General features: G+C 39.6%; 1 protein-coding gene across 3 annotated transcripts in view; it reads left to right on the top strand.

The window, feature by feature from the left end:
- The window catches only part of foxp4 (forkhead box P4), a 97,296-nt gene extending 77,045 nt beyond the window's left edge, over window positions 1-20,251 (top strand). For all 3 annotated transcript variants that reach the window (XM_054785996.1, XM_054785997.1, XM_054785995.1), the window contains 9 exons: window positions 4,345-4,432; window positions 5,698-5,781; window positions 7,669-7,900; window positions 8,595-8,671; window positions 8,751-8,852; window positions 12,376-12,497; window positions 13,015-13,081; window positions 13,821-13,993; window positions 15,189-20,251. In XM_054785996.1, coding sequence (XP_054641971.1) covers window positions 4,345-4,432; window positions 5,698-5,781; window positions 7,669-7,900; window positions 8,595-8,671; window positions 8,751-8,852; window positions 12,376-12,497; window positions 13,015-13,081; window positions 13,821-13,993; window positions 15,189-15,336 — 1,093 coding nt within the window. In that variant the 3' untranslated portion in view covers window positions 15,337-20,251. The remainder of the gene's footprint in view (window positions 1-4,344; window positions 4,433-5,697; window positions 5,782-7,668; window positions 7,901-8,594; window positions 8,672-8,750; window positions 8,853-12,375; window positions 12,498-13,014; window positions 13,082-13,820; window positions 13,994-15,188) is intronic.
- The last annotated feature ends 1,014 nt before the right edge of the window (window positions 20,252-21,265 follow it).

Genomic DNA, 21,265 nt, shown 5'->3' with positions numbered 1-21,265 from the left:
AGTTTCTTCAACCTGTTGACAGTAAAAAAAAAAATGTTATAAAACAGATACCATTTTTTGTATTGTCTTAAACATACATATCTTGGCTATCAACATATAATGCATGTATAATGTATGTATATATAAGTGCATATATATATATTATTAATGACCACATTACATATTGACTGAGTTTGCCTTAAAGGAAAACTGCACTTTTTTTGGACTTTTGCCCATCATCCACAAATCCTTATGTGAGACATGAACACAAGTTAAGCTAAGAATGCACGTAATGGGATGCAACTAGTCCTCCTATAAAGCCTTCTGGAAAAAACCCACTGAAAACCGCCAACAACGCTCCATTTACACGTTACTTTCATATTAACCAAGCTACAGCAACACTGTTATCATTAATGTAATTAACGTTGTTACACGGGCTACACAGTGGACTAGTGTTTAGCATGTTGGCCACACAGTAAGGAGATCTGGAAGATCTGGGTTTGAATCTCCGTTTGAGCATATATGTGTGTATGTTCTCCCTGTCTAACATGCCTTTTAGGTAAAATGGAGACTAACATTGCCCATAGGTAATGGTTGTTTGTTTATATGTGCCCTGCGATTGGCTGGCGACGAGTCCAGGGTGTACCCTGCCTCGCGCCCAAAGTCTGCTTGGAGTAGTGAGGACAAGCGGCATAGAAAATGGATGATTTGAACATTGTTACGGCAAAGAGCTACTGAACACATCACACCGGCTAGCTACTAGCCGGCCAGCAACTAGCTTCACCACACACTCGCTCATAGCATGTCCGAAAGGTAACACTGCATATTGGAGCTACTGTGTTTTTGCTTTTGAAAAGTGGAAAAGTTAACACTAGGTGTAGCGTTTGTTTCTTTGATGCTTTATGAAATCAATGTGCCCAGGATGGATGCTCCGGGAATGCTTAAAACGACCAAAGTACAGCAAAATACTATAAGTATCACATGTTATGAGGAATGTGCCTGTTGCTACATGATTACAGCATGTATATAAAATCATAAACCATTTTTGGAAGTGTTTTAATCATGGGCTTTCTAGGCAGAATAAGTGTGTCCCATTACTTGGATTGATGAGCTGCCTCTTTTTATCTGTTTTTATATCTTTAGAACGCACAAAAAAGAGAAAGACGTGTGTTCATGTCTCACATAAGGATTGTGGATGAAGGGCAAAATAAAAAAAAAAAAGGGGCAGTTTTCCTGACAGTGATGGCACTGCCAGTAGTGGCAGTATATTATCAATAAGAAGAAGAACAATAAATCGGAAAAAAATGTGTGTGAATGCTGAGAATTGCTGTCATGCTTGTCTCTCAGCATTAAAAATAAATACATGAATAAACAATAAACAATAGTAAGGAAAACACACAACAAAAAAAAACATGTTTTGGAAACAGTAGTGTTAATATGGCTCCTTAGTGGTGAGCATTCACAAAATTAGAAAAAAATATATTCTATACTCAGCAGCGTTGGTCTGAGAATTCACAAAATATGAAAAATAAATATTTCAATAAATACGGTATTCAAATTGTATTATTTATTTAATAAATACATAAGACAAATAGTGTACACCTTTTGACGTTCAATAGCACCGGTGTTGAAGTTTCTTTAAGCATTCACACAATATTTAAAAAAAAAGAAATTCCAAGACTCAAAAAGCATAACATGTTTTTGACACAATATTGCATGAATGACAATGCTTGTTTCTGAGTCTTCACAACAAATATGGTGGACTCGTTCACACTAAATCAATCAATCAATCAATCAAACACTAAATCAATCAATGCCGCGTTCACACTAATCCGAGAGAGACTCGGATTAGTGTGAACACTTGTTTCTCAGCATTGAAATGATTACATTTTTTGATGTGCAGTAGCATTTATGTGGATGCTTGTCTCTCAGGATGCACATAATTAGCTCAAACCTGAGCCTTTCTACAGTTGTATATGACGCGTTCTCCAAACCTGTGGAGATCTTAACAGAGATCAGCTATTTTATGTACATTTTGAAATTGTTAGTGGTAGGTGAAATGGAAATTCCATCATTGTAATTGTTACATTATTGAGGTACAGTGATGATAAAATGAATCTTGGATGATGTTTGGTCTTTTCTTGATTGATGATTTAATCCTGAATAGTGGGGGTGGGGGGGAAGGGGGGGGGGGGTTTGTCGAGTGGTTCTGATATTAACTGTAATTGCATCCTGTAAAATGATTTGCAGTGGAAGTCATTACTGATGTGCTGCTTGCAAAATATGCACACAATTTCTGCTGCACAGATAATATTGACGAAGTACAGGAACTTTGGTAATCCATTAACAGTTGTTACTGCCATCATACGCATTAACGTGGGAAGCCTCGAAGGCCTTCTGTTTTGCTTTCTGTTTTACATGTGGATAAAACATTAAGTTAATTATGTATTGATATATAACAGTGGTGTCCAATCATCACGATTGTTATCACGGACATGAATTTTTTGAGAGTGCAAAGTTTTATTTGCCACTATTTTTCATGAACTTGACATTGTATAGTTATTTTTTTTTACATATTCTTATGCTGTGGCGGGAATTGAACACTGCAAAAGATAAGCAAGTTTTGAGTGCACCTCAACTTTACACTTGGACTCCCTTGTCAGGTTTTTAGTAAGCAGGTTTGGAGAACGTGTCATAAAGCCAAAGCTTCAATCTGCCCTCATCCATGTTATGCTCTTATGTGCCCTTCCTTTCTACATCTTTACTGGCTGTTCTTAGCCAGTTTGAAGTCAATTGAGGATGCAAAGTGTGGCCTTGACACGGTGCCGCTTCCTCCTCTGTCACACTCACACACAGTGGATTTCCTGTAGCACTATGGCTACTAACAACTGCTGTTAATGAAGCCCCCAAAACAACAAAATGTCAGTGTCATTATTTTTCTTTTATGGAACTATTAGCTTTTTGAAAAAGGAGGGAGGGATATTAATTAGCCAAGGTGATGAAATAGGCCGTGGCACACAGGCATTATCATGAAAGTGTGCTTGGTGATTGTGATGGCATCGGACAGGCAGATCAAAGCTTTGCAGGCAGGCTGGGAAAGTTTGGAGAGGAAAGCTGTTGTTTGGTGTCTCATTTCACATAGCCCCAGGGCAGATGGATGTAAAGAGAGAGAGTGGGGGAAAGACAGAGAAAGTGTGCAAGAGATGGAGAGTGGAAGATGAAAAACAAAAGTGGTGACAGATAATGCCCGTAAGTCCGATGCTCCCCCCTTCTTCCAGCCTGCCTTTGTCATCGCCCCATGAGGGAAGCAGCAAAGAGCAGAGCAGGACGCTCTGCGATTTCAGCCTGTCTTCTCCCCCACCAATCCCCCTCTGCAAAGTCTTCTGGTATAACATTCAGGCTGTGGTTGATGGGGCCGGGTATGATGTGGGTTAAAGTCTTGTCTGCCAGCACTCTGAGGAGTAAACAGAGCCTCATTGTGGGACACATCCAAAGAGAAAACCTGCTACTGTTTATGTCCCATCTACAGACAGAGGGCTTGGAATGAGAATGAATCATTGGCATTTAGGGAGATGTGGAAAGGGGAGAGTGGACAGAAGGACTGAAGAGAGTGAAATAGAGTGAGAGAAGTGAGATCATGTTTTTGTTATTATTATCGTGCACTTGTGTTGAGCCATGGATTAGCCATGCCATGACATCATTGTTTTTGTTTCATTTCAAACCTCACTCTGATATTGCCTAACTTTCCGATGTCTAAGTCGGACACACACACACGCTCTTGTGCAACATGCATTTGCACAACAACAAAAACTGTTAGTAAAGTGTTTCCTGTGGATTAACAACACATGATATCCAAAAAATGTCCATGTGGAATACTGGCACACACAAACACACACAGTGTTTGGGTAGCAGCAACCTGTGAATAACCTTGGTAATGACAGAGAGGAGAGAAAGGGATGGAGGAAGGGAGACAGGGAGGGGTGCAGTGGGAAAGATCAGAAGGTCCCAGGTCCTCCCACAGTGGAGGAAACCAACAGCACCACCATTCACACAGACACACACATTCAAATTAAATGGAGTGAAGTTTAGCAAGAAGAGCATCTTAAGATAAGGTTTTGTGCGATAACACATGATCTCACTTCCAGGTGGTTGTCTTGGAACACGGCTCACTTAGCACCAGTGAAGTATAAACCCACACAAAACACAGCTGCTGTGTCGTTCACCAGACAAAATAAACCATGAGGACATTTCTGAGACAGTTCGTAACTCACAGCTAAAATAAAGCGAGATGGCTCAACACGTCTCAGAAGCCATCTAGATTTTTTTTTTGTATTCCAGAAATTACTTAAAGTTCCTCTTCTCTAGGCACTTGAACAACGAGCACGCCCTAGATGACCGCAGCACTGCTCAGTGCCGAGTCCAGATGCAGGTGGTACAGCAACTGGAGATACAGGTGGGCCACTCGCACACTTAATTTGTCCCCCACTTCCACAACAAAGTCCTGACTCTTTTCAAGCCAGTCAATGGCGGTAACTCGTCTGTGGGCTGAGGAGCCGTGTTTATGGAGAGCAGTGGAGCTTGTAATTTAAAAGGAGCAGTCGGCAGGGAAGCTGCCATCGCCGCTCCAATTATAAAGCTGCTCTGGTCACCGGCGAGAGCGAGCGAGGCGTTGAAGAGGAGGAGGGAAAAGAAGAAGGGAAAAAAAGAGAGACATGAGCGAGAAAACAAGAGGAGCATGCTGCATGGCCTCTCTTATCCTCAAAGTGGTTCATTCACACAACACTCTTGAAACATTTCAATGCTCCAGTAAGGCTTTAGGAAGTTCAGCACTAGTCTAAGACAGCCCACAGTGAAATATGCTGTATTACTATGTGACTATATAGAAGAAAGTATTGGGACATGTGGCCTACAGGAAGTGAAAATATAAAAAAAGAGTTGGCATAACAGCTTACACTCTTCACTCAGGAAGAATGGACATAAACAAAAATGGACATAAACAAATAACTAATACATTATACAAATAACTAATACATTAATAATAATAAAAAAGACTTTTTCCAGATAAAAGTGCCAAAAAGTGGACATGTCCAGAGAAAAGACAATGTCTGGTCACCATAAGGTTCAAATGTATTGTTTTGTGTTATTGAATTACAATTCTACTGGCCACTGGTGATAAACATCATTTATTTATTTGCTGAGACCGCCACCAGTCACTACAAAGTGGCAAGAGGAGCAGGCAGCGTCACGTCACGTCACGTCAAGACGTCTGTCTTTATCTTACTGACATATCATCCCTCAGCAGTCACACATACATACATACACACAGACTCACACACGTACATGCTAAGCGGCAATGTTTACATTTTTCATTTTCACACTCATCCACATGGTTGCAGTGTGCATGAGTGTGTAAATAGAGCTAACAATGTACATCCATTGCACACACACAGACATGCGTGCACTCACGCACTCTCACACACACACACACACACACACACACACAAGGACATCCACAGGCTATAACAGTACCCATTTAAATGCAGTCAACAATGTCAAAAGGGAACAAGTGTTTCTGCAGGCTAGTGTGAACGTGTGAAAGTGCTGCGGGGGCTCTCATGCATCGCTCCGCCCGCGGTGTAATGTCAATACAGCATTATTACAAGTACAGTGAGATAAAAGTGCATTTCATGACCATAAGCTACATTCTCCTTCCCTCAGCTGGCAAAAGAGAGTGAGCGACTCCAGGCCATGATGACCCACCTGCACATGCGCCCCTCAGAGCCAAAGCCATTTAACCAACCTGTAAGTTCACACTGCCACTCCCATAATATAAATGACCTTTTTCTTCACTACCTGAGCCCCTTTCACCTACAAATGTAATATAAAGTGTGAGTTTCTGTCCATGAAGCTTCTTGGAATACACCATTCGCCTGCAAGCTGCGCCCTCTATTGACCAATGAGGGTTACTTTACTCAATTTTATTCTTTTTTTTTTTTTTAAACAGTTTTCTGCCCCAAATGAGGTTTTCTTAAATTTTTATGCAATATATAAAAAGTAGAGTTTTAAAGCAGGTTGACTTGATGAGGTCTAAAAATTGGATGTAATGTGTGTGCGTGTGTGCTTGGTGGGCTTGTTATTAGTCATCTGTCTAATGAATATTTCATTATTCAGATTTACGAAGAGTCTTATTAAAATATGAAGATGTTGAAATTAATTGTCAATTAGAGGAAGAGTGTCATAATTTGAGCTGATGTAAATGGTGCAGCTGAGCGGTGCGTGTGTGCGTGAGTGTGGATGATGTCTTGTGGGCAGGGGGTGCGGGGTGGGAGGGGGGATCAGCCACCATTAACATCTAATGGGAAATCAGGAAGAGGCGTGTTCTGTCACCGCTGGAGACGAGCCTCCGGGTCACGGATTGGAGGAGGAGGGGCAAGGGCGGGGCGTCTGGAATAGAAACAAAGCTTGGCCTCAATTAACAGGGTTCGACTGTTGCCGTGGTGATTTGGCAGGGTTGCAGCGTTAATGAAGTACCTGTTAAACAGTCCCGCCCCCTCGAGTCAGTGTAAATGGTAGCACGAGGGAGCAAGGGGAAAGCCAAGGCAATTCACACATTTTGCATACATTTAAAATCACACACGCACACACTGAGAGGTTTTAATTAGTCCTAAACTAGTAGTCCTAACTGCTGTCCCAGAGAGACTAGGAGTACTGGTTGTGTGTATGTGCGTTGTTGTTTTTGTGTGCTTACAAGGCCTAATTGGACTGTATTCTTCCACGAAGGCTTTGCCACCGCAGAGAGCTTGTGTTTGTGTTCGTTACAAACATGCTGTCATGTGGTTTTGTTTTGCAAGCGGGGTTAATTGCAGCACCGTTGCGTGTATAAATATGTGTGCGTTTGGAGTGTGTGAGTCCTTGTGTGTGTAAAAAGGCATCTCGTACAGGTAAGCGCAGAACCATTTTTTTCTCTAGTGTTTTGAGTTGTATTATTTGTTGAATAGCATTATTTTATCTGGATAGGACACAAGGAAGTGGCAAAATATTGTATGATGGTCAATTTTGGCCATTTTCATTGTATTGTAAATAATCGATATCTAAGATTTTGCACAATTTTAGTAGCATTCTAAGATCCAGGTAACTTCAGGCACAATCTAGAACAGAGGTTTTCAAAGTGTGAGGCGGGCTTTCCCTCTGAGGCGCCAGAAGACTTAAGGAGGCAGAGCAGCTGGATAAAAATAAACATACCTGTTAAGCCAACTTTGTTATTTCAAAAGGTAAAATGAATTGATTTTTAGTCCCAGTGAGACAGTGAGAGATTAAACTGAATCTGGATTAAACTGAATCTTCATAAAATTTACTCCATAAAATTAACGTAGTAGAGGAGGCCTCAGCCATATTATTATAGGGAATGTGCCACAGTTTGAAAACCCCTGATCTAGAACACGACACCTTCTTAAAGCCTGCAAACAAATACAAACAAAACTTGAACTCAAAATGTGGCCAGGCCATGAAACATTTTGGGCTTTACTGTACATAAATACCACAAGATGAAGCTGGGGCCATCATCCATTTGTGATCACTAAAATGCCACTAAAACACAAGCTTGTTTGTAAACGGCTGGTGAAGCATTAGTTCTGAAACAATGCAGTCCTGGTGTATAAAATGTTCTTTTAAAATCCTCATGTCGCTCAGTTGAACCTGGCTTCCAGCGGCTCTCTGCTAAAGCGAGACAGCGAGGCCTACCCAGAGGGCCTTCCTCACCCACCGACCTCAGCTGCGACCCCCATCACTCCGCTGCGCCAGGGACCCTCAGTCATCAGCTCATCCAGCCTCCACACACACTCCCACTCCCATTCCCACGCGCATGCTGTTGGGCCCATACGTCGGCGCAACTCCGACAAGTACTGCACACCCATCGCCTCAGGTAGGCCCACCTCTTCCTCTGTCTTTGGTTCTTTGGATCGTGTCTTTTACAACCTAATTATTCATGTATACTGGACTCAAATGACTTTCCCCCCCAATATTCTTTCAGACATCATACGTTTCAATTCAGAAATCATTCATAGCTGAAGAAAGCTGTTTTAAGGAGACAGTCAAAAGTATTTGTAGCCCTTCATATTTGGTAACTTCAATATGGATGCCACACACCTCTCTTTAAGCCAGTGCTTCTCAAATAGTGTGGCGGGTCCCCCTGGGGGAAGGCGCGGTGAACTGTTGGGGGGGGTTTGAGAGGCAGGGAGGGCTTTCAATATTAGTGCAGACCTGCCAACATGTATGATTTTGTGGTACTCAGTATGCAATTTGACTCTTGAACACGCTTGTGTGCTTCACTGCTCTCAATTTTGTTGCATTTTGCTGGTTTCAGTTTCAAGTTCAGTCTGTACAATACAGACAAATAGATATGATCAGTTTCTCAATAGTATTTCAAATGGGGGGGTGCGAAAACATTTCTGTCCCCCAGTGGGGGCATGACAGAAAATAATTGAGAACCACCGCTATAAGCCAAAAGAGCCATGTTATTTCTGCCAGTCATTCAACAAAGAAAGTTAAATATAGTAATTATAGAAATATTATGATATATTCATATTTTTAATAGTTTGCTATCGATTCTATTTCAGAGCTGGCTCAGAACTGTGAGTTCTACAAGAACGCTGATGTCAGGCCCCCCTTCACCTACGCCTCCCTTATACGCCATGTAAGTCTGCACACTTCTTCCTTCTTCTCTCTGTCTGACTTCTCCTCTTTCATTTTGACCTGTCCCTCTGCACCCTTAGGCCATTCTGGAGTCCCCAGACAGACAGTTGACTCTGAACGAGATCTACAACTGGTTTACGCGAAAGTTCGCCTACTTCAGGAGAAACACGGCCACATGGAAGGTAAAGGCACATTGTACACAAGCACTACATGCAGCTGTACTTATATATACTGTACTGTATATATGTACTTATATAACTATGTGGGTAATATTTGTTAACTCTTTAGACAAGTCCCTTGAACTTTTATTTTCCTATAAAATGTTTAGGTCTGGTTAAAAATAATCCATCCATCCATCCATCCATCCATCCATCCATTTTCTATGCTGCTTATCCTCATTAGGGTCGCGGGGGTATGCTGGAGCCTGGTTAAAAATAATACTTGTGTTGAATATAAGAAATTAATATAAAAACATTTATGTTTAATTTTATTAATTTATTGATAATAAATAAATACATAAACAAATACATACTCGGGAATAAAGTATTAGGGTCACAGTGAAAAGAAAAAAAAAACGTAAAATTGCAAGAACGAAGTTGGAAGTTGTCATTTGTAAAAGTTGTAATCTTACAAGAACAAAGTCGTAATAAAATCATCCTTTTTTGTAATATGTCAAGTTTGTTTTCATAAAATTATTCTCCTAATATTACAACTTCATACACCTAAAATCCATTTTTGTAAATTGCCAGTGCGTAAAATTTTAACTTGTTTTTCAACATTACATCTGTACTGTTGTAACATTTCTGCTTTATACTATTACACTCCACTGTTATACTTTCTACTATGTATTTAGTGTACTCTTGTAATGTCACCCAAGTCAGTTAGCACATCAAAGAATCAAAATGATTGTGGTTTCCACACCTAAACAGTGAAGTTGTTGGACTACAGTGAGTGAATCAAGAGCAAAAGCATTAAGTGGAGCATCTGTAGTGTTATTGAAACATGAGAAATGGCCCAAATCCAACATTCAAGCCTCAATTTAAAGAGGATATTGATTAGGGTCATGGTACTAAATTATACAACACACACTTTCAGTCAGACTTAGCTGAGCTCCTTAAAGACATGACTGATTTGACAGTTATTGGCTCTTTGTGTCCTTGATGAGACACTTTGCACTCAAAGTTCTCTATTCAGGCCTCTGCCACTACTTCACCTCACACTGCACATAACTAGAACACATACTTCCCTATGATCACACTCTTTCTCACACACACTAGTCACACTGATCCCACCATTGTAAATGCTGACCCATTTCTGCAGAAAGCTACTGCTAATTTGAGTAAAAAGAGAGGAAGAGTGAGAGAATGAGCAAAGAAAGGCAATGTGGAGGAAAAGAGGTCTGGAGGGACCCTGACCTTCCTTTCCTAATAGTCCCAAAACTAAGGCGAGAAGGAGCAGGGGATGGAGAGGGTAAAGAGCTAGGGGCAGCAAAGATGCCTTCTCATCTTTAAATATAGCCTTTATAAATATATAAGCATTTATATATGGCTCTGCGTGGCCTCATGTATTTATACAGAAGCTCAACGAGTCAAACAGGGCCGTGGAGATGTGTGTCCCTTAATACGCCGTTAAATTTCATGAGGAGAATACCGTTGTGAGTGAGTGGAAGTCATAGATCAGAGAAACCTAGGACTAAGAGGAAGAAAAGTGGTGAAGAATATGAAGGAGAAATGAGGTTTTATTGAATAACATTGTGTGGTCCCAATTGTTTGGTCCTAAATAGTAAAAACACCACAAAAATGTAATGTTTATAGAACAGAATGAATAGATAAATCAGTAGTCTGTCCTAATAAATTACAAAAATACTAAGACATTTACAAAGTTTTTTTTCCAATTCTATAACAGATTTTGCACCCAGTTTATGGTATTTTCACTGCACACAATGGAATCAGTTTTTTTTTTTAATTTGGGCCCTCTGGATTGGCTGGAGTGCAGATGAGTGACATGCATGCTGTGACCCTCTCTAAATGACTCCTAATGTTTTAACTGGGAGAATCAGGCTTTCATCACGGAGACAAATGCAAATAACGCCTTTATGGCACCTCTCTGTCGACCGTGTGTCTATGCTTGTGCGTGTGTGTATGTGTGAGTGTGTATCATCAGGGTGGCAGGCGAAGATTGGGGTCAGACTCATTTACAAAACTTAGCATCGTGGCTCAGGGGTTGAAGGGATGCGGAGGAGAGAGTGTTCCTCCGCTGATTATGGCTCGTGTAATTATGTGTTTGTGCGTGTGCGTGTGTGTGTGTGTGTGTGTGTGTGTGCGCTTGTAATTACGGAGAGGAGTGATGCATGCCTGGCCTGTCCCTCCCTCTCGGCTTAGAACAGCATGTCAGAGAGAATATGCAGGATTTAATTATAGACGAATTAAAATTGGTAATGAAATTGGGCATGAACACACTACAAATGGCAGTTGAAAAGGGAGGCCTGTCCCTTGGGGGCGAGGGCGAAGATAGCGGTGTGTCTGCCTGAGTGTGTGCATGTGTGTGTGCTTGATGATGACTGATTACAAAACTGAGATAAAATAAAGCTGTGTGCAGCTGCCTGGCACCTACACATTGCTGCGTAAAAACTAGATGCTTCAAAAATGTACCTGTCACTTGAATACAAAGGTGGCTCATTGAGGTTTATAACTTCAACAGAAGCAAAAACACTCAAACAATGCAGTGCTTGCAGGGATGCTGATATTGGCATAAAAATGAGATATTAGTTCATATTGTATCGGTTTTCCTGCCGATAATGATATCAGCGTGGGAGTGATGACATGCTCTACACAGCAACAAGCTTGCTAGCTCAGTATTTCCGCAGCAAAATAAGTGACGGTAGACGTGCTAAATGAGCCCAGTTTATAATTACACTGATTGTAGCAGTCCAGAGTTTTATACTTCACACTTTGCAAAATAAATATGACTTTTTCTCTAACTTTTGGGAAACAGTTTATTTGTGTAATGCATCCAGTGGCATCACGGTAAAAGAAGTTTAATGTGAACATTACACAACATTCGTTTGAGGTAAGACCTACTGCCTATATCGGTAGTGATTGATATTGGTTTTGGTCATGAAGTGCTGGAAATATCTGTCAGATATTGGTAGGACAGTCAATATCAAGCGTTTCTAAATGTTTATGTTACTTAGGATTATTAAGGTCACACTAACAATAAATTAATTAATATTAATACGGGAATAAATTTACACTCATAAATGTATACCTGCAATATGATGATATTTTTTTTGCACTTGTTTCAGACCGTTTTAAATGTTTGGGTTTTTTTTCCTGATAAAACTACACCTTTATTCTGAATGAAGCAGCTTCTCACAAGAGTTGACTTCATGCAAAAAGGAATAGACTGTAATTGGACTGGTGAAAAACAGTGTGTGACTTGTTTCTTTTTTTAAAGACATTATATTTAGGAATACATGATGCTCTTGCTTTGAAACGAAACCTTTTTTAAGTTTAAACACAACCTTTCCATGTTGTGTTTTCATTTTGGTATGTTAATGGGTGTATTACGTACTGTATGTCGCAGGTCTGCTGCATGCATTGTTTGCCTAGTTCTGCTGTTGTTACAGTATGTGAAAATCTGAAAGCAATATAATCATTTAGAACATGAAATCACACATATGTCTCTGCTTATTTTCCTCCCCAGAATGCCGTGCGCCACAACCTGAGTCTGCACAAGTGTTTTGTTCGTGTTGAGAACGTGAAGGGGGCCGTGTGGACCGTGGACGAAGTTGAATACCAAAAGAGGAGACCACCAAAGATGACCGGGTAAGCGCTCACACACACACACACACACACACACACAGTCTCATGCACACTGATGTTGCTTGAGGTTGATGTGAGTGTGAACTAATGGCTGCTGGCACTATGATTGCTTAAATGGGCCTTCATGTACTGTATGTGTGTGTGTGTTTTGCCTGTTAGTCAACACCATTAGTAAGCAGCTGTGTGAGATGCACGGGAGGAACAAAGCTTGTTAGTGAATGCAAACAGATGTTCTCTCCAATTGCCACAGAAACTGGGGTTAATTGTATGCACGCACGCGCGCGCACACACACACACACACACACACACACACACAAACACCTGCACGTCAGCTATCAGACAGTCTGTTATGTGTGTGTTTAAGCATCTGTTTACAGTCTGTGCATGTTTCTACTTATAACAACATATTTGTAAGATTTGATGACATTTTCACATGTTTCCTATCTCATCGCTCTCCTATTCACAATCTCTCTCTCTTGTTTGTGTGTCTGTGTCTGTGTGTGTGAATGCACATGTGTAGGAGTCCGACTCTGGTGAAAAACATGATTTCAGGCCTGGGCTTTGGATCCCTAAACGCTAGCTACCAGGTAAGGAATGCCCTACTCCCATCTTTCTCTGTGGCACATATGAACACAGACACACACACGCATGCACACGACAGCCAATCACAATCAAGGACACTAATATCAATTCCCTTTTATAATTAGCAGAATCCCTAACGACGTCCACAGTACCTCCCTTTTCTCCCACATGAACCTCACCTCCCACCTCACTCTTTCGTGCATGCGCCACCCCCACCGCCACACACATACACACACCTACCCAGATTCAGCACTGCCTCATGCAATTTTGTGAAAAAGCGTCAAGTAGTTGTCAATTAAGGTTACTGCATAAAATTATGACCCGTGGCAGCAAAAAAACAACACCTTTGAGCCAATGAGAATTCCCACATCTTTTGTCTTCTTTTGCGCGTGTGTAAGTGTCCACTCTGTCTCTTAAAGAAGCAGCGGGATGCGAGTGTGTTTGTGGCGGTGACAGACGCTTCACGTGTTTATGCGTGTGTGTTTATGTTGAGGTTGCCGCTCAGTCTCCCCTCAACATGCCCGTTGAGACTCTTGGGTGAAGACGCAGACGTTTTGACAGGCTCCTCTCTGTGCAGGCACAAGGCCTGATGAGGAATGTACTGTGTATAAGTGCCCCCTAGTGGTTTGTCGAGTACCCAGCTCCACACAAGAAGACACCATTCAGAAATGGTGTAACATTAAGAAGCGCATCCTCATGTACGTTGAAGAAATAACAACTAAGTGGATGTAAACCTGTTTGTAGGCAGCCCTGGCAGAGAGCAGTCTGTCCCTGCTAAACAGTCCCCCCCTGGTGACCCCACCATCTGCAGCCAGCCTCAACATGCTGCATGTGGGCCACGATGATGTCAGCTCCACCGTGGAGCAGGTCAACAGCAACGGCAGCTGCAGCCCCACGCTCAGCCCTCAGCAGTACAGGTACACACAATATCACACAACTAGAGTTGTTTTTTTTGTTTTTGTTTTTTTTACTTAACAGAAAACTGCCGCTGCTCAGATAAAATAGTCCTGATCACTAAACATCAACGTATTTTTTCATTGGTGGAACTTCCATTGCCATTTGATTTGCACCTGAACTAGACGGCCATCACGAGTCATGGTGTTTTTTCATTCAGATATGGACTCATGCCTGCATCACATCTGTATGTTGTACATTCTTAACCTTCAGCGTACATCTTGCATTAAAAACAACACTGACAGACACTGTCACTGGAGGCTGCAGGAAATTCTGACAGGACGTTCAAGTATGACTCAGATTTCTACATGCCAATAAATATGAGTTGCTGCTTACTGTGAATATATTAAATACATTAAATATCAAATTAAACACCACTACTTGATAACCAAGGCCTATAAAGCTATGTATGATTTTTTCCTTGTTAAAATATGACTTAATTGTTGTACTACTGTTTTGTACTAAACTCCATGTTTTTTTTTCTTAAATCTCATAATAATGCTGTTTTTCATGATCTTTGTGTTATGTAAAACGGTATCTGACTCATTTATTTATTTAGTTGATGCATGTAATTAATAGTAAGATTATTAATATTCATTAAATTATAGTATTGTCATAAAAATTGTAATAATTATAATTAATAATATAATAATATACATTGTATTCATTATTACTATAATAATAATTATTAGTCGTATAGTTCAGCACATCTGCAGTCTCTGAGGCCTTCCTTTGTATTATTCCTTGTATTCAGGACGTAATTTAAATATAATTGCATTTAGGTATTTTGGACAGTGAAAATTTTACTAATTTTGCTTTTAGGCACCACAATAATGTATTTTAAATAAAACAGTCAAGATGTGATTGAAGTGTACACTCTCAGTTTTCGATTTAGGTGGATTTGTAATAATATATTTACCTTTATCTTTAAGATCTTTATCATTCAGGAATTACATCCCTTTTATGTAGAATGTCCAATTACTAACTATACTTTTATTTTCCAAATGAAATACATAAGACTAAGAATAACCACAATTGATTATGATCATGATTATGTCATCAATAAAGACAGGAGTTTTGGAGTGTATAGTGTAGCTCACTGTGCACCTGTGCATCTGCACCTGTGTGTGTGTGTGTGTGTGTGTGTACCTCTTGCAGCCACCCGGTGCACGTGAAGGAGGAGCCCACTGAGATCGACGAGGACGGTCGGCCTATCTCCCTCCTGGCCGGGGTCACACACAACCTGCCGTTGTCGTGCGACGACCGCGACTTGGAGGAGGACCTCCCCACCGAGGATCTGGAGTAAGATGGATCCAGGGGGCGGGGCTTAGTCAGATGGGTCCTGAAGAAGAAACGATAGCAAAAAGAAAAATAACAAGAATGTTTTTTTTTTTTTCCTTTTTTTATATTTGTTGTTATGAGCAAGCAACCAAGGATGACATTGAGAAACTCCAAACAGGGTTTGAAGACCTCCATTACTTTTAGACGCAAAAACTACTCTGTGGAGCACTGCTTTAACTTCCCATGTCTCTTCAAAACACACACACAAACACACACTGGCGCACTCCTTTACATGTCAAGGCCTCCTCCTTCTAAACTTCAGCCTCTCTGTGGAGACCCAAAGAGGTTTGGACCCTCTTTTCCTCCTCACTCGAGGCCCACATCCAGGATCGTGTGTAAATAGATTTGGAGCATCTGCGAGGGGGGCTGTGCAGTATACCTCTCCTTCACCCCCCCTCTTTGGAGTCAATCATTTCATTTACTTCAGCCGGATCCAGACAAAACCTTTGGGCGTCAGGATGGGACGAGAAGACGGATGCTTTCAAAGAATACCTCGAACTGTGCTATAGCACATCCAAGTCTCTGCATCTCTGTGTGAGCCCACAGTGGGGAGGGACTGGGGAGGGACTGGGGAGGGGGGGTGAGTGTGGCCCCTTACTCACGGACATCTTTTAAGCTTTTAAGTGAGTTATCAAAAAAAAAAAAAGAAGACACTGTCCCAACCACCCAAAAAGACTGCAAGAAAAGGAGCATCCACTTTGGGATGGAGGGATGAGCTCGGAACACTCGTAGAAGAAAAGGAAGTGTCTGCAGAAATATTGTGACTAAAAAAAAAAAAAAAAAAAAAAAAGGAACCTGTCGATGATATGGAATATAACAAGAAAAAATGTGTGGTAGCTTTCTTTGTCATTTCCTTTTTTTCCGTGATGTTATTATCATTCTTTATTTTTGACGATCACAATTTCCATGGTGGTGTTTCTGTTTCGATGTACAGTATCTTTGCTGAGGATGCTGTTTTATTTTTCTGTTGTTTTTTTTTCACACAATTCCTAAAGAGTATGAAAAAAAAGAGAAAGCGCAGTATTGTCCCCTCTCCCCTTCATGCCCAAAGTGTAGCAGGCTAGAAATTTGGAAATAGCACTTAAAAGGTTACCATTATCCAGACAGATTATTTAATAGCAGTTGTTTTTGCTTTTGCTTTGTTTTGGTTAATTCTGTCTCATTCACTTAGTTTGGTTGTTTTTTAGTTGAGAGATATCAGTAATGCTTTAAAACAAATGTATAAATATATATTAATGCAGTCATAGAATACCTCATCCCACTAAAGTTCCAAATTCACAAGAAACAAAGGATGGGGAATTGTTTTCGTGGGACACCAAAACATGGCTGGATTCAAAGCTCTGTGGTTGTGATTAGTTACTGTGTCGATGCTATCGAGCATTCACTGTGTGCATATGTGTTCAAGGAATAGCACGTGACTTTTTTTAGATTTTGTTTTTATTTTATTCCGTGAGCATAAAAAGCGTCTTCATAGTGCCATACCAAATTGAACATTTCTTTTCAAATATCTGCTTCTCACTCCCGCGTTTGTTTTGTTACAGGTAACCAAAGAAATATTTAGAAAACCAAAAACCCTGTACATTATTTTAACCCCATTCTTTTTTATTATTATTATTCGAGTCCCCCTTTTATTCTGTAGAAACTGGCCAAAAGACAACAAACCAGGAGTTTGAGCTCTTTTTTTTTTATTGTGATCTGTTTTTGTTTTTTTAATATTGTTTGGAAGTTGAACAGGACTTACAGTGCTCACCATTCCCGCAAACCAAAGTATTAGAAGCAAACTAAAAATTGGACACTTTTGTTGGTTACAAACTGTTCCCATTAGGTATGAGGCCAAATATACAAAGGAGTAATACACTGAAAAGAAAAAAAAAATGTTAAAAGCGCAGGGAAAACGTTATGAGAGAATAAATACCTTCTTATTATCTTTTTTTTTCTTGTAATGTTGAGTCTTTATCCGAGTGAATTACAATATTTTTTTGGAAAAACATGACATTTGTATTCTTGTGATCAGATTTTATTCTCATAAATTACAATTTATTTAATGAAAAATATGATTTTTCCTCACAAAAATACAATTTTTTCTACATAATATTACATCTTTATTCATACGAATTGCAACTTTCTTCACAAAAAAATACATTAGATTATTATTTTATTCTGAATGTTAAGACTTTTTTTCATGCAAAGTCATCACACGATTATGGCTTTTTTTCACTAAAGTGTCTAATTTTATTCTGTTAAGATCGAGACTCAAAAAAATGACTTTATTCTCATAAATTTACAACTTTTTTCCTGGAAAAAATGCTTCTTATAGTATCAAGATATTATTCTTAAAAATTGCATCCGTTTCCATGAAAAAAAAGACATTTTTTTCATGAAAAATGCAATTTTGGCAAATTTGCAAACACTATTTTTTTTTCTTTGCAGTGGTCCCCAGACACTCCTTAGTACAAATAAGTATTACCAACATGCACAGTTCCTCTGAAACTGATGAAGAAAAAGCACTTATAGGTGAAAGCCTGTCTCTGCCATGCTCAGGCTAAAGTGTGTTCCAAACACAACCCCGGGACTAAGTCATTCCAAATATGTGTAGCAAGGAGTCTTTCCATGAAGAGGGAACAAATACAAACAATACTAAGACTATATCAGTGGAAAAGGACAACAACCAAGGGACGTAATGGTATAAAAGTTCACATTTTCCTAACTTTTGCACTTCACACCATTTTCTTATTTAATTGATGAACAGATTTCTTAAAAAAGAGCAAAAAGACAGACCAAAAAGAACACTACCTCCTTTTGGAACTCTCTTCGATATTTTTCCCCTTGCATCCTTCCTCAATAACAATGAACGCCAAAATTTTGGTCTCTATCTGGTCTCCCTGACACGACTGCTTCAGCCCAAAATCATACATCACTAACTGTAAAGACTACCTCACCGTAGCTTGAACCTGAAGCGCTCTCTGCTCTCCGCTCTCAAAGTGTCACTGAAGTGAAGCATGATGGGGGCCAATGAGAGCCCCCCATTCATTGGCCAATGTGCTGTTGCGGGGAGCTCTTATCGGGTTGCGATGATAGGCAGAATTTATCCTACACACTCACTTACACACACATATGGGGTGTCACACACGCATTGAAGCAGGGCTGCATGGGTGAGTGCAAATAGAGGCTCTGACCAAATATCCAAAGACCCCCAAAAAGCAGTAAAACACACACAAACCAAGAGGAACTGCTGCATTGAGTCGTATATGTAGATGATCTTGTGCTTTAAGGTACACCTGTAAACAAGGCTGTTTTATAAAGGTTGTTCACAGGTCACCATGTAACATTTCTTGGCATAACATGATGTATTCTTGTATTTTAATGATTGACTTATCTCTCCAGGGCATTCTTTCCTTTCATTTCCTTGTAGTTTTGTTTCCTGCACCTGTTCAACTGTTGTAAAGCTAGCAGCTCTGATTGGTATACTGTACTGCGAATGCTGAAGTATACGTATTTATCATATTAAGTACTGCAGGTATCTTGGTTTTACTAGTTTTCATTTGTTTCCATGTTTTCAGTTCTCCATAAAAACGTCTGGGACGCAGATAATTTTTTTTTTTTTTTATGTATTATCGCTAAAGAAAAAAAGTTAAAAGAATAAAAGTTAGATCAGTGGTTTTAGGTAAGACCTGTTTGTATATTTATCTTAGCTAGGTCTATTTTGATACTTTTTTTGTCTCTGTACTGCAGTGATGCGTTTTTAAGGAAAAAAAACACAAATGGATGAACTAAAAAGTTACTTCATTATGTATTGATACCTCAGAAGAACTTTTTTTTCTCAAAGACAGGACCAAAACCTTTGAAAAGGAAAAGAGTGTAAGAATATTTAGCCTCTCTCTTGCTTTAAAAAAAATGTGGAGTGAAGTTTTTGCTGGTCCTTTCAGGTGCCAATATTGTGTCCCAGCTCCCTGTGACCCCTGACCTCTGTCATTCCTTAGCTGACCTCTGGCCTGCAGAGCTGTCAATTATCTGCAGGCGGGATAGGGGGGTGTGACCAGTCACACACCTCCTCTCTTAATCCCGCAGAGGCACATCAAACGCTGACCCTCTTGCATTATTGATGCTCCTCCTCTTTTGTGCGTAGACTCAGTACCAAAATGTGGACTGGCATTCTGAGATGCAGCTCATCATCTTGACTACCAAAGTCCAAACTCTTGAACTGTAACCAAACCGATACCTTAACCAAACAGAAAGCAAGCTACTTCCAAAAGTCTCCATTGACATCACTTGCAGATCACATTCACTGGTAGCTGTTATCTCTTGTACATTTGTGTGATGGATGCCGTTGGAGGAGCAGCCTGCGGCTAAAAAGGAGCCTGAATCCTGACGTGTGATTGGACAGTTCTGAGGCATCATTTAAAGAGGGGGGAGGGACTATTAACGAGTCAAAATGACCACTTTAGCTCTCCTCTGGTTTAACCTTAGGAATGTGTGTACATTTTCAGCAGTGGCTCTTTGTGTTGTTACTTAGTTTCAGTTTATGCTTTGCTTTTTTTTGTTGCTATTTCTTGTTATTTGGAAGTGTCACCAGAGTTTTTAAGAGGCGGGGACTGGGTGGTGGCTTTAAGACACAGAGTGGAGCCCCCACCCCGGGTAGCCATGTTAATGCCAGTCACTGCCCTTTCTTTCATGCTGTATAAAACACAAACACCACACACACACACACACACACACACACACACACACACATACATATATCTGTGTATTTGTAACCTGAATCTTCTTGTGTCTGTCCATGCAGACAATAAAAAACTGTACAGTAGGTCTAGTTGCATGTAATCTGTACTAATTATTGACAATGGCATTATAAAATGCAATAAAATACTTATTACACTGTCCCATGCTGCATCCTTGTTGTTTTAGATCTATTATTATTATTATCATTATTTATAATGTTTTAATAGTTCATTTCAATGTATTTACGGCTGGATAACATGGCAATATTGTATTATAACACGGCAGTTAATTAGGTTTATTATATCTGTTTATTTCGAATGTGCACACGGTTACACTGGAGTACATGTTTGCAGTTACGCAATTCAACATGTCCGAAAAGGACCAGGAAGAATCAGATCTTACTGAATCCTAACCCTTCCCCTACCTCTATCACAGAAATGACTAATAAATATGTTTGTTTCCTGTGTTTAATATATACCAGTTACCAAATGTTTAATGATGGAAGCAGATGGTAAAGGTGTGTTATAATAATAATAATAATAATAATAATAATAATAATAATAGTAGAGTTAACAGCTTGTAATATAAACAAAGCAAATCCACATAAATAAATAGATAAATAAATAAGGAGTTATCGTTGACAGAGACTCTGCTGGTCAACGAGCACAGTAGCCTTTATATAAGAATGTCTTCATAACATGTTTGAAATTCATTTTATGGTTAAAACAAATCTACAGTACCTTTACAAAAATTATCATTCTAAATTTGAGATATTCATTCTGTCATACTATTAATTATTATTTAAAAAACAGACATATTTGCTGCAGGTTATTCAGATGTATTATTCAAAGAAATGGTACAATTGTTTCTGGTGTCTGTTCACTTTACAAATGACATTTTAAAATCTGATTTTTTAAATAATTTTTTTATTAAGATCATAAATGATCAGTTCTTACTTAAAGAAAAGACATTTAAATAAATATTAACTGCCAGTTTCTTATCTTAATAATGCATACCTATTTTTCCTGTATGGCGTTTTTGAAAGTAAACAAAAAGAGTACACACACACACACACACATATGCATATGTACATATACATCTACTACTACCTCCTGGTCATTTGTGTACAGTAGTTTAAAATTAGTGCTTAAGCTAACCACCCTTGTTTCTTCAGT

Source organism: Dunckerocampus dactyliophorus, chromosome 8 (genome assembly GCF_027744805.1).
Source record: "Dunckerocampus dactyliophorus isolate RoL2022-P2 chromosome 8, RoL_Ddac_1.1, whole genome shotgun sequence".
Taxonomy (NCBI): Eukaryota; Metazoa; Chordata; class Actinopteri; order Syngnathiformes; family Syngnathidae; genus Dunckerocampus; species Dunckerocampus dactyliophorus.
Note: the sequence above shows the minus strand (reverse complement) of the source record. Positions and strands in the feature narration are given on the sequence as shown.